The sequence below is a fragment of the Convolutriloba macropyga genome, chromosome 13, assembly GCF_964194025.1.
Source record: "Convolutriloba macropyga chromosome 13, txConMacr16.3, whole genome shotgun sequence".
Taxonomy (NCBI): Eukaryota; Metazoa; Xenacoelomorpha; order Acoela; family Convolutidae; genus Convolutriloba; species Convolutriloba macropyga.
Window position 1 is genome coordinate 21,210,353 of NC_134480.1, and position 17,130 is coordinate 21,227,482.

Consider the following 17,130-nt stretch of genomic DNA (forward strand, 5'->3'; position numbering starts at 1 on the left):
AACTGATTATCGAAGAGTAGCTCAGCTGAAAAAAAGAATAGGTTAAGTAAGATGACTGAGTGGTTGAAGTTCGATTTTTATCGTTTATCCCACGCTATGAACTTTTGCGATCCAATTAATCTTGCGTTTACATGTTGCCTGTTTTTGTCATATATTTCACTGAATGAAAAATTTGATAGGTGTACAATTGATCTGATCATTTATCAATTGAATAATTTTATTGTTCATGCGATCCCTAACAAGGTGATTGGAGCAAAAATTGATAGCTACTGCGCGCAAAATTACGTTCCCCTAACATTCAATTGCCAAGATTGAATCTATATGATTTTACAAGATATCGGTGGTTTGGCGGAGCTGAAATATAATTTCCTTTTTATTTGGTATCTGTTTTGTCATCATTGTTGTAAATTTTTTTGTATCACTAGTTTTAATAGGCTTTAACATGGGTTGATTCTCTCGTAAACAAACGCTGCAACAGACCGTTTGAATTTTTTAAAAATATCTCTAAAATCAAATGTTAATGCTGTCATCATTTAGTTGATGCACATAGCTTTGCAGAGCATTAATTGACCATCGGCTGTGATCAAGTTTCGACTCTCATTGATGGCTGCTAACGTATCTGATCTAGAATTGCCATGTGTGATTTCCTGACGATGAATGTAGGAACTGATTTTAGGTTAAAATGCTGTCTGTGGTTTTGCAAACATTCGGATGGGATGATGAAGGCGATAGCTAGAAGGCTCCGAGAGCAGTTCGCGGTTCGTTGAACAGAAGAAAATGGGCTTTTTTCAACAGCTCAAACTGCTGTTATGGAAGAATTACACTGTGAAGAAGCGTCACCCGGTATGTGTCTGGGAAAATTAAGATTGGTAAAATTAATCAAAGCCAAATTTCTCACAACTTTTCTAACCTGGGATGTGACTGCTCATAATTGGTATTAAAAAGCTTTGTATCTTTTAGTTAATAGTTTTCTTTGCTTATCCAAACTCAAAGCTATACGAAGCATAATAAAAGTTGTGTTTTTTTTTACAAGATTCCGAAAATATACCGGGAAAGTTATTTTAAAATTGGTATGCGATGTTTGGTTTCAGTTTGTGTTGCTTGCGGAGCTGACAATCCCTCTGGTCATTTTCTTTGTGTTGGTCGGAATCCGGCTACGCGAAGAGCCAAGACGATATTCAACTTATAACACATATAAGCAACCATTGCCATCTGCTGGGCTATTACCGTTTCTTAACAAGTTTTGCCCTGGTGGCGAGAGAAATCGAGTATCAATGTTTGCTGATTTGATTCGGGTTCTTTCGTCGCTCCATCTTAACAATACCCTTCTTGCGGAAAACGACGAGATAGCCCTGGATAATGCACCACGTGGAAATACTAATGATGGTTTGAATGGGGCTGAAACGTCCGACCTTGGTTGGGTTCAAGACCCTGTTGGTGATCTGGAGCTATTCAACTCTAGTAAGTAACGGTCAAGCTCAACTTTTGAAAATCATTAAAAATACTTTTCGAGTAGATTTTGGATTCTTTTAACTGCAAAAAAAAACATTTCATTTTTCGTCGGTTTGCTTGACATGAAATGTACCGATTTTTTTTTACTTTGCGCTGCATAAGTTGAAGCAACAAAATTCCTAAGCATATAGCTATGCTGTATTTGAAGCCAGCTGAATTTAAATCGTTTTTTTCGTTTAACCATTCTTCGTTGTAAGGTATGTGCGCCCTGCCCTGTATTTGAAGGCATCCTATAAAGTCATGTGTGATAATTTTGGAACTAATGTTTTCGACGTATCGACTTACTAATGGGTTGAGAAGAGGCCGAAGTCCGAGTGAAACCACTAATAGCGAGTGTCGAAAGCAGTAGCTTATGTGCTTAATTTACTGTGCGTCCGACAAAAAAACTTTATTGATACTGAAGATTACGTCAACTTTTCAGAACAATAATATTGCCTATTAATTGCTCTCGAACGAAGTTCGTAGCAATTATTGTAAACGTGTTGGTATTTTTAATGCAATTTTTTCGCTTGACCGTTGCGGCGCTTTTCTTCTAGAACATTCTTTGACTTCTCAAGTGACTTTTTCACGCTTTCGTTCTTCATTTTTGGGTGATCTCTAAAATGAAAAATTGATTGCAGCAAAGCGACAAGAAGTGGGCAGTTCGAATCCAGGCGTGGTTTACAATTTTTGCACAAATAAAGAAAAATTTATCTAGGCTACAGCCGCTGAATTAAATTGCCGCGCCTGTCGTTCGAGAGCAACTCTTCCCACATTAGTCGGTTTGTGTTTATCGGACAGTTGACGTAATAGCTGTAATCATTGGACAGTTGACTTAATAGGTGCTGTTTTATTAGATTGTAGACGTAATTTTCAGTTTTATTGGCCAAAAATTCTGTATTAACCGGCACAAATCGCGCTTTTCTGTAAATTAGTGTAAATTAATTTGAAGTAGAGATTTGAAATTGCATGATTCAATAGTTCGTGAGGATTACAATGTTTTTTGTCCAAGCTGCGAATTGCCGAGTAGGAGAGTTTGACACAGCTGAAATTAGCTATATGTTTGATGTTAAATTGAAAGCTTTAAATTTTTGTTCATTCATTTATGAATGAAGAAATGCCTGGTTGCTTGGTAAAGTAATTCCAGGAATTATTTGTTTTCAAACTAATCATTGTTTTAAAACTGATTGATTATAGCTAAGTAAAGATTTACTTCGGTTAGTGATTTTTAGCAGCCTCACTATGCCGATCGATATAAATGTGATCTCAGTGAACTATTAAAACTCAATTTTGGATTGCGAATACATACATTTACTTAAACAGTCATGTACAATTCTCGAGTGTAAAGTAGTTATTTAATTGAAGTAATTTTTCCAAAGAAATTACAAGTTATACATGACGTCTAACCTAGAAAATCAAACACTTTAAAATACATCCATGAAAGATTTCTGCCCAATTAATGAAAATCCGGATGATAGTATCGCAAAAAGAACTTTATCGAAAAGCGTTCGAAACATTTTTTTGTTTTCCTACATTTAAAAACATAGTGGTAGGTCGTTCAAACTGTTGATGTCAGGCGGCATGAATGCTTGTTTGAATTTTCTGCTTTTGAAGAATGTTGGGGAAGTTTCTTCGTTCTTATTGATTCTGTTGTGCCGTTGGAATTGGTTGAGCCAATTTATAGAAAAACGAAAGCAAAAGACCTGGCTTAATATGCCAGAATTTTGACACTACTTGTTTCGTCTAAAAAAGGTATAAAACAAAAATAAAGATGCATGAATTTGAAAGTCAGGATAAACCGTTGAAGACGGAGAACGTGCGTTGGGGTGCAATTTTTAGAACCTACTGAGCCAGTAATGTGGACCGATTTGGAAACGCAGTTAGCGAGTCAGATTTTTAACATTTCCAGGATTTTGGATTGTATTGATGCTGTTTTTTAAAATGTTTCCACAAATTTTTCCATGACAGCTTTAAAAACGAGATAAACAGGTGACGCCCAGAGGGCAGTAATTTTCATTAGAGGTTCCTATAGTAAGCCAGTAAGCCATATTTTTGTCTGTTTTTTTTGCTATATGTTTTGACATACATTTGGTAAAAAGGACAATTCTTTTTCCACCCACAACATTAACCCACCGAATTCTTCTGTGTTTTCTGCATGACAACTTTTGATGGTTTGAATACCCCTACGACCTATCCAGTTTTGCTGCAATCCACTCAACCTAACCGATTTCATAGAAACTTCTTTTCAGTCTTTAACTATAGCAATTACTTTACTGTTGTTGGTCTTTTTATGCAATTTGCTCTCTGAGCAAGAAACATTCGCAACTTTTTTTACTTCAGAAAAGGTGCATTTCTCTTAAAGTTGATCTCTAATTATGCAATTCACCGAAACTGCCGAGGAGACATACATTTGGTAAAAAGGATAATTCTTTTTCCACCCACAACATTAACCCACCGAATTCTTCTGTGTTTTCTGCATGACAACTTTGATGGTTTGAATATCCCTACGACCTATCCAGTTTTGCTGCAATCCTCTCAGCCTAACCGATTTCATAGAAACTTCTTTTCAGTCTTAAACTATGTCTTTACTCTCGATGCGATAGCAACACTTCTATAACTTATGAGAGGATTTACTTGATAACGTCCAATTTAAATAGAAAATCAAAAACAAAAGTGGCATGATATGTTCCGTGATTAGAGGAGGAGTTTACGCCCAATTTTTATTCAACAACAGTGTCAATAGAAGTGTCATATAATCATATGAACAGTGGCGTAATTTATGCAACTTTTTATCGCGGTGAGAGTTGGGATCTTTTCCGTTTTTTGTGCCCCCCCCCCCCCCCCAGCTGAGTGCCGTCATATTATTTGCACCCCCCAGAAGCACGTGCCAAAGTTTAACACAATGATTTAACATGTAATGACACGTGCTCTACATCTGGGGGAAGCATAACGTACTTGGGGGGGGGGGGGGGCACAAACGGAAAAGATCCGAGAGTTAATTAAAACAATATACGTCGCGGTTGTAAGCTAAATCTCTAAACTATTCAACGACTATTCTTCGCCTCATGTGGAGGCTCAGCATCTGCGAACTACCTCATTTTATGTTTTTGTGTGAGTTTTGTGTGAGGATTTTTGAGCATACGTGACTCCAGTAGAAAAGAATATCTGTTGTTTTTTTTGGGTAATTGTAGCTGAAGCTCAATTGAGTTTACGGAAACTAAAGTCTTGTGCTGAATGATTTATAAGTAGAATAATCGTGATTTTTTACGAAATTGAGGCTGGGCGTGGAGTTGGTTCACACTTTCTTATACTAAGCATGGACTAAATTGAACAGTTTAGCATAGACTAAATTGAGTAATTTAAAAATGATGTTTGAAGTGGCATTTTTCATATAATTGAGTCATGTATTTCAGGTTTGTAGCTCTCGGTATCAATGCACTATCTCGCATAGCTATATCAGTATTGATGTATTTGAAATAAATTGTTGTCATTTCTATTCCTTGCTGCAAAAATTCAAAAGTTTCAACCAAAATCAATTGTGATCCCAAATCTAAATCTCGTTTTGAGAATCGTTGGTTGGAAACAAAGGATAACATCGATTGTTGTGAAACATGTAGTAATGTATCGTGAACATAGTCGTTTTGTTGTTTAGATGCACTATGGAATGTGAATGTTACTTTTCGAGAAGTGCTGTTGGATGATAGAATCGTGGCCTTCAACCATTTTGTGGAGAAACAGTTCGGAAACTATTCCCAAGTTGCAGATCAACTACTTTCACAAGAGTTTACACTGGCAGTTGTGAGTTGGTTGTATCTAAGAATACAAATTTAAGAATTGTTTTTGATAACACGTTACTTATTGCTCCGACATTGACTGGTAATGGGGAACTAAATCAGGATGTCTTTTTTTTCTCCGGTCGAAATGGGAAATATCTCTACGCATTTTAGAAAATTAAGGCTGGTGCCATTTGAATGCTCAAACAGAATTCAAATAGAAAAATAAAAAAATGTTTACCCCCCACTCCCAGACACACAAACAGCGCCACCAACTTTTTTTAGCATTTTTTTTTCAAACAGCCGCGTCATCTACGCCGACAACTATTTATGTGCTCCTAAAGTTTTTACAATTAAATGAGCATAATTTTGTTTAGGGGTGCTGCCTTTTTTACGCCTCTTAGAGGATTTAAGGTGGTCTTCGGTTTTTGAATCGGTGTCATCGACAAAACATAAAAGTACGCCCGGGTATAGAATTAAGCTTTTTGGTCAATCTGCCCAGCATAATTAAAAGGAAGAGAGAGTGTATTCTTTTGATCGTGTTACACGAGGGAGCGAGAAAAGTGGCTTCAGAAAAATTGTCGCTCATGGTGTAGAAAATTTTACGTTGATATTTTCATTTTTATCTCTGAGTTTTATCTCTTAAGTTGTTATGCGCAAATTGTTCTTCGCAAATGCTAACAATTGGCATGCGAGAGCTTATAACGGGAGAGTATATTGGACTATTTTAGACATTTACTAGTCCGTAAGATGTAATATTGAGCTGTTTTGCTATATAGGCGTTTTAGAAGTTCTCAGAACTTTTTGTACTATACTATGCTATTGGGCATTCGTTGGGAATCGTTAAGCTCTTAGTGATGTTTTTGTGACATTTTGATCAATTTTGAAGTTTTAGATTACTTGCTCTTAAGGATTCTTAGATTACTTGCTCTTAAGGAAAGCAGCTTAGATTTTTTTCAACTGTGGCTATTTGACTTGTTGTTTTTTCTCTAAATGCTTTTCAAAATAAAGCACTTGTCGTTTCTGTGTCTAGTTTTTATGTTCAGTCAATGAATTGTTGTTGTTGTTGTATGTTTCTTTGAATTGTTGTTCATCAGTTGCCCTGTCTTTTTTTGAGTTCGTTTCAACTTTCGATCACGTTTTTGTTTTCCACAAGACACTACTTTCACGCTTGACTTATGACTGACCTCGCTCATTTTCAACTGAATGGATTTTAAATTCTTTCACTCATTTTTTTACGCGATGTAGTGAATACTGTCATAATCAGCGAAAATTCAAAAGTAACTGAATGAACCGATAAAGCCTGGACACTAAGACTTAACGACTTAGTGCCTTATGTTGTCGAAATTCCTCGGAGTATACTGCTGACGGGTATAAGAATTGAGTTTGTTGTTCTGACTTCACATTTCATTAAAATGAAGTTACGAAATAAAGTGAATTGTGTCAAAAGTGAAATCAAACGAAAAGGGATAGACCGATAAAGCGTGGCCAAGTAATAGTGTATAAGGTTATCAGGGTTGATTAGAGAAATTCAGCTTCCATTATTATTAACTTAAAAGCCGAATAAAAGTATAGTTGTGTAATCTAACTTGCTCTCCTAAATAGAACATTTAGATAAGTCTGTTAATTCTTCTTATGTTTTAACCCTGGGCTTCAAAGTGTTCAACGGCGTCTGTTTTCCGACGATTTGCCAGCTGTGTTTTGATTTTGGTGACATTGAACAACAACTGATAAACAGTCACTACAAATTTTTCAGTTTTCGACTTTTTGTATACTGTTTTATTAACCAAAAGGATATCGATTCGGCAATTCAATTATCAATGAGCCAGTAAGTCAACAGTTCGCGCTATTTTGACTTCGCTGCAGTAGCAATGAGTTCAGGAGCAATCACAGGAAGTTTTTTGATTTTGTACCTTGAGTACATCAAAAATTCTATATATTCAATAATCAGTTCACGCGAGAAGGTAGCTGCACTGAGTTCAGATACTATTACATGCATCATATATGTTGGTAATTAAGTACGGGCTTATGTATTGAGCTACTACCTGTATGAATAATATCATCGTGTATACAAACCGGATGTGAGTGCCTGTGAGAATATCTCATAAGTAATAAACAAATTTATTCTTGTTACCATCTTTTTGGCTTTCTAACTAAAGTAATCTGATTTGTGCATAATTGTTCATCATGCTGCATCTTCTTCTTTCACTTTCGCTACTTTTTAGAGTGTAATTGAGAAGTGAATTGCTTCTTCAAGCGAAATATAGCCAGAAAATTGTGTAGCACACGAAGCATATTTTGCGTAAACTTAGAAGTTGAAAATAATTTGTTAAAATTGCTGAAACACACTGATAAAAACTAGATTTGTTAGTTGGTATAAATATCCATCTGCATTATGGAATATTAACAAAAGAAAGCAGATGCGGATCTTTTCCGTTTGTGCCAAACCCTCATCCCCCGGCTTAGAGGGCGCATATTATTTGCACCCCCAGACGCACGTGCCATGTTTTTACATTATGATTTACATTGTAATTTTACGTGCTCTGTAAATGATGGAGGGGGGCGCATAACGTACTGGGGGCATAAACGGAAAAGGTCCGCAAATGCAAACAAAGTGTATTTGGCTGATCTGTAGTGATTTAAAAATTTTAATTTTCCTACACTACACCCGCTGCTGTAGCACAAAAGATGTTATCTCTGGTCGTTTCAGCTGTATGACATGTACAAGGCGCCCGATGGAACAGTTGGAAGATCGAGGCAGGATCTTGGCTTTGGGGCTATTCTGGCGACCAAAATGATCCCATTGCTGATGTAAGCGTTCACTCCTATTGGCTTCGGGACAACTCAGGGGAAGTCAAATTAGATAATTAAAGTCAATTAAATAATTTCTTTAAAAATGGTTGTAGATCTTCTTTATCATGAAGAAATACATAATATTGATAATGAGCTAGTTTTTCGGCAATGCTTTGAAATATTACACGTTGATCATTCAGAGAAAAAAATTAAGCCTTGAATTTTTGCAGGTATTTTATCTTTTCATGTTGCAAATATGTAACAAAATTATTTGTCAATTTATGTAATAGATTTTTAATAGCCGCACAGCGATAGCTGGGGCTATTATTGGCCTTCTCTTGGTTTTTTTACGACTCGAAGAGGAGTATTGGTTTTCTCTCGGTTTTTTTTACGACCCGAAGAGGAGTATTGGTTTTCTTAAGGTTTTTTTTTACCGGAAGTACTATTCGTTCAGACGCTGTTTTGACCTAAAAGCGAAAGTGAGAAAAATTGCCGTGTGAACTAATTTTTTCTGAGCGAGAGAAGTTTTTTGATCATGCGCTGCGCTTAGTGAATGACTTCTTGACTTTGAAAAGTAGCTTGAAAAGTATAGATAACCGTTTTTAGCCGTTTTTTCGTCTAAGTGGCCCATTTTTTTTGCTTGTAATTTAGTTTTTTGTAGAAATGATTTTTATTCGATGCTATATTGAAATGTAAACCTTGAAAATTAATAGCAGTGTTTTGCAGAGCCTGAAAACGCGTTTCAAGTTCAAAATTGTCATAAATTTCCTGATTATTTAATTATTTTTTGGCTTTTTTCCTATTATTTTCTTCATTTTTGGATCTTTTAGCCGTCTTTTTGTCAAAAATCAGTCAATATGACAACTTCCCTTTGACAATTCATATACTCAATGCCTCTTTTTACCTCGATATAATTTTGTTTTATAAAATTGTACATATGCTAATCCGATTTTGGTAGTTTTTTTTCCTATTTTTCTCAGTTTTTTGTCTGTATTTTGGTTTTAATTACTAGAAATATTCTTCTTGTGCAACATGAGGGGCTTTAATTTTGTTTCAATAAAAACGTCAATAATTTTTTAGCGTTGAATTTTTGAAAAACAGTTAATTTTTTTTTATAAATGCAGTCCTAAAAATTTTTTGACCTTTTTTTGCAAAATGTTTCAAAAAATGCTTCTGCTTTTTCTTTTTTTGATCTGTTCAGAAGGATAAATTTTTGTCTCGGATGAATCGTTTTTCTTTTCTACGTCTCGAATGCTGAAAAATGAAATAGTGTTAGTTTTTCTTGTTTTTTTAAATTTGATTTTTAAACTTTCAAAACTTTAAAACTTTGATTTGAATTTTCAAAAATCAAGAATTAGTCTTTGTTGCGGTGTTCCTTACATTGTGTCCATATTGTTCACATTCTGGCTGTGTCTTGGCACCTACATCTATACTGGTTATATTGATTTTTTCAGGTATTAACAAATTGAATGATTTCGGCTTTTTCTTAGATTTTCGTCATTTCTTTGGGTTGCAATTGATATCATTCAACATAAGGCAGTACTAAGAGTTTACTCGAAAGCTTTTTCCAGAATTTCCTCTTATTACTTTTTGTATTTTTTCCGACCTTGGTATTGTTCTTAAACATTTTTCGCCTTTAAATATTACTCGGTTGCTTTTCTATGATTATTTTAATTTTTCAATTAGTTTGAAATCATGTCTATTATATATACAAGAAGAAAAAGTATATGTTGTTTTTGTCTTAATTGCAGTAATGAGAAATCTAACTGTAGTAGTTTTCTGATTCTTAACTTTGAGCATTATTTTTTGTAAAATTTAATTTAGTTTCTAAGTTATTATTATCTGCCGTTTGCGTTAGCGATCTTTTTGAGATTAGAATCATGAATTGTTTTAGGGCAGTTGATAGCCCTGTCAGCTTTTTGAGACTATCAGTGTTTCGACTATCTTAATTATTTTGCACTTATCCTTATCAAACGTTTTCAATAATAAAATAATTGCGGCATTTTGTTTCTCTGGGTGACAGGGGTTTAAATTTCACCAATTTTTAGAGCAGACCGAGGGGGGGGGGGGGGGGGGGGAGGGAGGGAGGGAGGGAGGGAGGGAGAGGGAGGGAGGGAGAGAGGGAGGGAGGGGGAGGGGGGCAATAAGTTTATGGTTTATTAAAAAAGGTAATGTTTTCAGCTGCAATTAGGGTTTTCGTCAAGTTTTTACGCTTCGAGTCGCTTCCGGAATTCTTCCGGCTGTTTTTTTTTTACAGGAAGTAGATTTGTTCACGCGGCATTTTGACCTAAAAGCAAAAATGAGAAAAGCTGTCTTGGTGAACAGATTTTCGCTAAGCGAGAGAAGTTTCTTGATCATGCGCTGCGTCTAGTGAATGACTTTTTGACTTTGAAAAGTAGTTTTTGACTGAATTGCACATATAGATAACCGTTTTTAGCCGTTTTTTCGTCTAAGTGACCCAATTTTTTTGCTTTCAATTTGGTTTCTTGTAGAAATAAATTTTATTGGATACTATCTTGAAATGTCAACGTCGGAAATTGATGCCACAGTGTTTTGCAGAGCCTGAAAATGCGTTTCAAATTGAAAATTGACACATAATTTTTGATTTTTAGTTAATTTTTGGCTTTTTTATATTAATTTCGTCATTTTTGGATTTTTTAACCGTCTTTTTGTCAAAAATCAGGTAATATGGCAACTTCTCCTTGGTAATTCTTATACTCAACGCCTCTTTCTACCTCGATGTAATTTTGTTTCATAAAATTGTACATATGCTAATCCGATTTTGGTAGTTTTTTTCCGATTTTCGTCAGTTCTTCGTTTGTATTTTGGTTGTAGTTGCTAGAAATAGTTTTTTTTGTGAGACATGAGGGACTATAATTTCGTTTCAATAAAAATGCAATCATTTTTTGGCGTTAAGTTTTGAAAAAACAGTTAAAATTTTTTCATTTCAAAAATGCAGTCTTAACTTAATTGTTCTTTGACCATTTTTTTGCTAAATGTTGCCTTGTTTCGTATATATGAATTCTGCTTTATCCTATATTGTTGTTTTCTTCAGGAGGATAGATCTTGTATCGGATGACTAGTTATATTTTCTATGTCTTGAATGCTGAACAATGAAATGTATTCGTTTTTCTTGAATTTTTTAAATTTTAACTTTCAAAAATCAAGAAGAATGTCTTTTTGTTACGGTGTTCCTTACATTGTGTCCATATTAACATTGTAGTTAGTATCTTTCTAGCTTTGTCCTGGCACCTACATTTATTTTCGGTATATTGATTTTTTCAGTTGTAAAAAGAGAAAGATTTCAGCTTTTTCTTAGATTTTCGTCTTTTCTTTGGTTTGCAATTGATTTCATTCAACATAAGGCGGTACTGGGAGTTTGATAGCAAGCGTTTTCCAAAATTTTCACTGATGGCTAATAACTACAGCTTTTTTCCGGCCTTGGCAATAATTTAAACTATTTTTTGCCTTTGAATATTCTGCTACTTATGTCTTTTCTATGATCAATTTTATTTTTGAATGAAATCATGTTGTCTAGCTTATGTACAACGAGGAACAGGTGTGTGTTTTTGTCTTAATCGTAGTGATATGAAGTGAAATTATAGGTGTTTTCTGCTTCTCAATTTTGAACTCTCTTTTTGGAAAAGATTTAAACTTAGTAAGATTTTCTAAGATTATTATCTGCCGTTTGCTTTCGCGATCTTTTTCGGATTAGAATCATGAATTATTTGAGGGCTGTTGATAACCTTTTCAGCTTCTTCAGTCTATCAGGTTTTTGAGCACCTTAATTATTTTGGATTTTTTTAACGTTACCAAACGTTTTCAATAATATAAAATTTTGCTGCATTTTGTTTCTCTTAATGACAGTTGTTTAAATTTCACCAATTTTTAGAGCAGACCTGGAGAGGTAGTGAGCTAATGGTTTAATACAAAAGGTAATGGCTTCCGTTGCAATTACGGTTTTGTTAGTGAAGTTCTGATGCTTCGAGTCGCTTCCGGAATTCTTCTGGCTATGTTTTTTATTTCGTCGTCATGATTTTTGTTACGACCATATGACGTCACAATCACTTCAAATCTGCTTTTCGTTCATGCAATTTCAATTGAATTGCGTGCGTCACGTCATTTTTCACTCTTAGTGGAGCGAGTTTTTTCGTTCATTCGCGTGATTAAATTTTTGGTCACACTTGACTTACCTCACTCTCCAAAATGACTTCCTCACTTTGAAATTGACCTTAATTTACTTTAATTCAAAGAGATAAGGTCAAATGGGTGTGTGTCACTCTAAATGAAGGTTATTTGAGAGCAGCTATTAGAGGCAGCAAAAACTTATACAGATTTTTAATCGAAATATAACATATCAGGCTTCAATGAAAAGACGAATTTTTTTGGTCTGTCTTACTGTTTTTTTTGAGACTGCAGATCTACGAAGCTATTGCGGCTATTTTCTGACAGTCTGCCAGCTATGTTCGACAATTGTTGCAACATTTGTCAAGCGTTGCAATATATTTTCATGAAATATTCGCTTGATGTAAATCTCGGTGGTAGAACTGGACTTTGTGAAATCAATATCTCAATTAAAAAAATCGGTCATATTGTTCAGTTTTGATTGACCTTGCAGTTATATTCATGTTGAGTCCGCTTGCTAATATATTATTTGCAGCATGACTATAGTATGCTAGATGCAGCATAGCTATGTATGCATGCAATGTTATGGTCGCATACGTAGAAGAAAATTCAAGCAGTTGAAAAAATTACATTGATCTGATGGAAATAGAAAATCGCACCTCAACCAGAGGCATGTCAAAAATTATATATTAGTTTGCCTCAATCCGAGGTTTTTCTAGTTGCACGAATTGCCTCAGTGCGAATAAATTTCACGTAAATGCAAAATACACTCGGAATTGCGGTTTGTGAACGCAGAAAAAATCTTTAAGAAACTGGTACCGTGGAAATATATGGTGGTCATTGTATTGGCTTTCTTGTCTACTGATACAAAGAAAAAACTAGTAACAAGGAATGTGGCTTGTAAATCCAACCGTCTTTTGACGCCCAATTGGGAAAGCGCTTAAATTTCGTGTAACTAGTCTCCACACGGCAATTAAATAGGCTAAAATGGAAATTATTTCCAAAATTTGTGATGATAGTTACGTTGCGTTCGGTGGTAAGGAAATTTCACAAAATTTTGATCCTTTTAAGTGAAATGATACCGAAGTGAAGCGAAATGTACAGTCAGATAAATGAACCGAAGTGAACCGAAGAAATGTACCGAATGTACTTAGACAGACACATTTATCAACATTGATTACTAAAATGAAGATTATACTTCAATTAGTGATATTACGGCAATTTTGCGGGATGCGCTTCCGCAAATAGTATTCTGCGGCAGAAAGTAGATTCCAATTTTTAACTTCCAGAGACCGAAATTTCCATATAGGGAACCGCCTTTTTATCTGCAAAGTTTGTAAGTACGTTTCACACGTATAATCTATTAAGATAGAATTGAAATCTGGTTACAAAAATGAGTAAGTGTGCTTAAAAAAATTGGTACCGGTAGACGCTCGTAAATTGTACTAGTGAATTTTTTTTAGGTGTGGCCGAGTGTTTGAGTGAATTGCTTAAGCGTTCTAAACTGCTAATCTGTCTCCAAGCGATTTTTATGCAGTTTTTGTCTGCATGTTCTCAGCAGGCTTTTTTTGTGCTCCCATTTTGTTTTTTTTTATTTCAGCGATTAAAAATTTGTTTCATTTTGCCACTTTTGACCTGCTCGAAACCTTTTTGACTTCTCTAAGCTAGTCTCGTTCTACGCTCATGCTGCTCATAATGCTTATCAACAGCAGTTGCTCAGCAAAGCAATCTAAAATGAATAGAATCAGCATTAAAAAACGAAATCAAATTAGGAAACGAGATAAACCCTTAAAGCCAATTTTAGATGCCAGCTACATGATCTTTGTTATAAGTCTTTGTCACCATCACTAATGTCTATTGTTGTTAGTACTTACCCCTGTATCCTCTCACCAAGAAGCTGGAGTATGTCTAACAACAGAATGAAATCAAAATAGTTCGCTTTTTAAAATTGTTTTAATACTTCAATCTTTTTCTCCCATTTTTCTGTTCTATCTGTTCTAATCGGGGTTATGGGAATCAATGGCGTCTCCTCTACGGCAGTTTTTTGTACTTTTTCAGTTTTGCGAACCAATGAAAATGTCTGTGTTAATATGTTCAAATAATTAAAACTTCTTTGTGCAAGGATTTTAAAGCTTTAGAAAGTCATCTATTCAAATTAATTAAAAACATGATTTGAAAATTTGGTAGAGAAACTAAAAATATATCAAAATTGATATCATTGTGGAAATTTTGCGCTGATACAAGTTTTCAACTTTCAGTTTAATGGGATAATATTTTACTCAACAGCAGTTCTTCTGTATACTGGAAAGTCAAAATTAATGTTTCTCGTTACTTCCGTTTTGAATATGAAAATAATGATGAAACTAGGTGGTGCGAAACGTTCATCGTAGAGTTGATTTTTGTTCCTTTTCAGCAGTGGGCCTCATCTCAGCTGGCTATTTTGCTGGCCTGTTTTTTAAAAATCAAAACATTTCGGATTGTATTTGTTTTTTTAATCATAAAAATTTGGATGGTATTTGCTTTTTTGCAAGATGAGTTTGCACACTTTTTCATCACTTTGAGACTTTCAACACTTCAACAGTTAAAACCCAATGCGGATAAAGTTTCTTTGGATACCCCCGGCTGCCCTAAGTAATCGTGTAAATGCCTAGTCTACGAAAGTTGCTGGGAATGCCAAATTTCAAGTTAAATGTTTTTTTGGAGCTCAATTTTTCATTTTTTGTTGGTCCCTTTACTTTCCAACAAGTAGAGTCCAGAGGTCATTAGATCTACATTAGAGTCCCTGTAATTTTCTGAATGCTAAGTAGGCTGAACTTGCTGGGAAGGCCTAACATCGAGGCCAAAAGGTAGCTTTTAAGGGTTTGAGGACAAAGTGAAGCCTTTTTTGTAGTTTTTGGTGTTTTGTTAAATGATTGTTAGTTAGACGTTTGTAATAGTTCATAGAGGTATTGTACAAGCTAAATTAAAGAAACCAAGTATTAGTATTTATTTAAATTCTTTTCAATTTTCTTATGAAGTTTTTGTTGTTTTTCGAAATTGTCGACTCTTAGGGACCAATTAAAGTTTGTGTGTAGTCTAATAGGTAGGTTTTAACTACACAGATTTGGTTTTGAGAATATTTTAAATATTTTGAGTTCCAGCAGTCATGAAAACTTCTTTTTGAGCTTGAAGCTATGTTCTTGCGTCAAATGGTTATCAAAACATGAAATGCCGGTAACTTCAGTAATTCTTTGTATTGTGCTTAGGGCTCTGATATTATTCGTTTTTTTGCCTGCCTTGGTTTTTCTCTTAGATATCCAGATTTTGTTAAGTGGTTTCCCAGCATTGTCCATAAAAAAGCCTTTTGAACAGTGATACCAAATGTATGTATAATTTTAATATATTTCATTCATTTTTTTCGGTACTTCTCTAAATTTTTGTAACAATTTGTCTGGTTTGCTCTTAATGTTCAATTGTATTCCTGGTCATTGCAAGCGTTATTAGTTTTTGTTCAATTTTGTGGATTGCTTTTCAGGACTTGGTCGTGCTTTGATTTTTTTACAATCCAAGAATTGGATTGTATTGGTGCTCTGTCATCTTTTTTATTTTTGTAACATGTTTTCACACCTTTTTCATGACTTTGAGCTTTCAAAGCGGGATAAACAGGTAAAGCTCAGAAGGCATCAAGTTTCATTAGAGGCACTTAGTCGCGTTTAGTAGTCCTTCAAGTACTTTAAGTGGTCTAGTCCTTTAAGTGGTGAAGCTCCTGGGAAGGCCTTAATTCAAGGTTAAAAGGTCATTTTTTAGGAGTTTTTGAGCCCAAGACGTGAAAATTTTTGGTATTTTTACTTCGTGTTTCATTTCTTTATTCGATTTGTCTATAATTGGGATTTGTAAAAGTTGACAAAGGTCTTTTGCAAGACGTAATTACTGTTTATGGCCATTTTGAGAGCTATCTATTTTGGTACGCCAAACATAAACACTTAAATCTATACTAATTTTTACAATTTCGTGCAAGTTTTTTGAGAGCTTTTGTGATGTTTTGAGTTTTTTCAGGCCTTGGTGTCAAGAAACCTCAACATTAGTTTACTAATAGGTTATTGCATAGCTTTTAACATCACGAAGTTCAGCAATTTTCTGATGAAACTTTCGTTTTTATCAAATTTTCTTAAATTTATCGTCATTATTCAAGTTTTTCCAATCCCGTCAGGAAACGTTAGGATTGGATAATAGGCTATTAAAAATTTAAAATTGGTCATGGAACTCTTTTCAACTTATTATCACAAATTTTAGCAATTTTTTTATTTAACGTGCAATTTTTTGAAATTTTTTTTTGTCATTTTTTAGGTTTCTCTAACCTGAATGGCCAATGAATCTCCTCTAGGTTTTGGTTTTAGGTTACTGCACAGTTTGCAGTGGTAATGGGGAATGTTTTTCAAAATGTTAATCTCTGAAATTCAGCGATTTTGAAAAAAATTGCAAGTTTTTTTCTGAAAATTTAGTATTTTTTCCTCAGTGGCCACGGATTCTCCTATAGCGCTTGGTAGTATATTACTGCATAGATTTTAGTGGCAATCAAATGTTTTTCAATTTTCTAATATCACTAAATTTAGCAGTTTTTTGCTATAAAACTTGCAGTTTCTTCAAGTTTTTTTTTCAAATTGTTTATTTTTGAGTTTTTTCCTGCATCAGGGGTCCAGGAACCTGCTCCAGGGTTTGATGACAAGTTACTGCATTGTTTCTAGATGCAATGCAATGGTTATCAATATTTTAATAACACGAGTATTTGCAATTTGTCGATAAATTTTATGGATTTTTGAGCTATTGGAACTAGTTAAGGCTTAAAATAGTGATACAGGAGGATGGTTTTTAGGGACACTAAAATGGTTCTGAATATATTAATATTACCAATTTTAGCAAGATTTTGTTAAAGTTTTTAATTTCTTATAGATTTTTGAATTTTTTTTGT

General features: G+C 34.5%; 1 protein-coding gene across 1 annotated transcript in view; it reads left to right on the top strand.

Moving 5' to 3' along the window:
- Positions 1-679: 679 nt before the first annotated feature.
- LOC142351873 (ATP-binding cassette sub-family A member 2-like) overlaps positions 680-17,130 on the top strand; it is a 45,190-nt gene continuing 28,739 nt past the window's right edge. The window contains exons 1-4 of the mRNA XM_075404115.1: positions 680-843; positions 1,092-1,461; positions 5,144-5,289; positions 7,975-8,075. Coding sequence (XP_075260230.1) covers positions 778-843; positions 1,092-1,461; positions 5,144-5,289; positions 7,975-8,075 — 683 coding nt within the window. The 5' untranslated portion in view covers positions 680-777. The remainder of the gene's footprint in view (positions 844-1,091; positions 1,462-5,143; positions 5,290-7,974; positions 8,076-17,130) is intronic.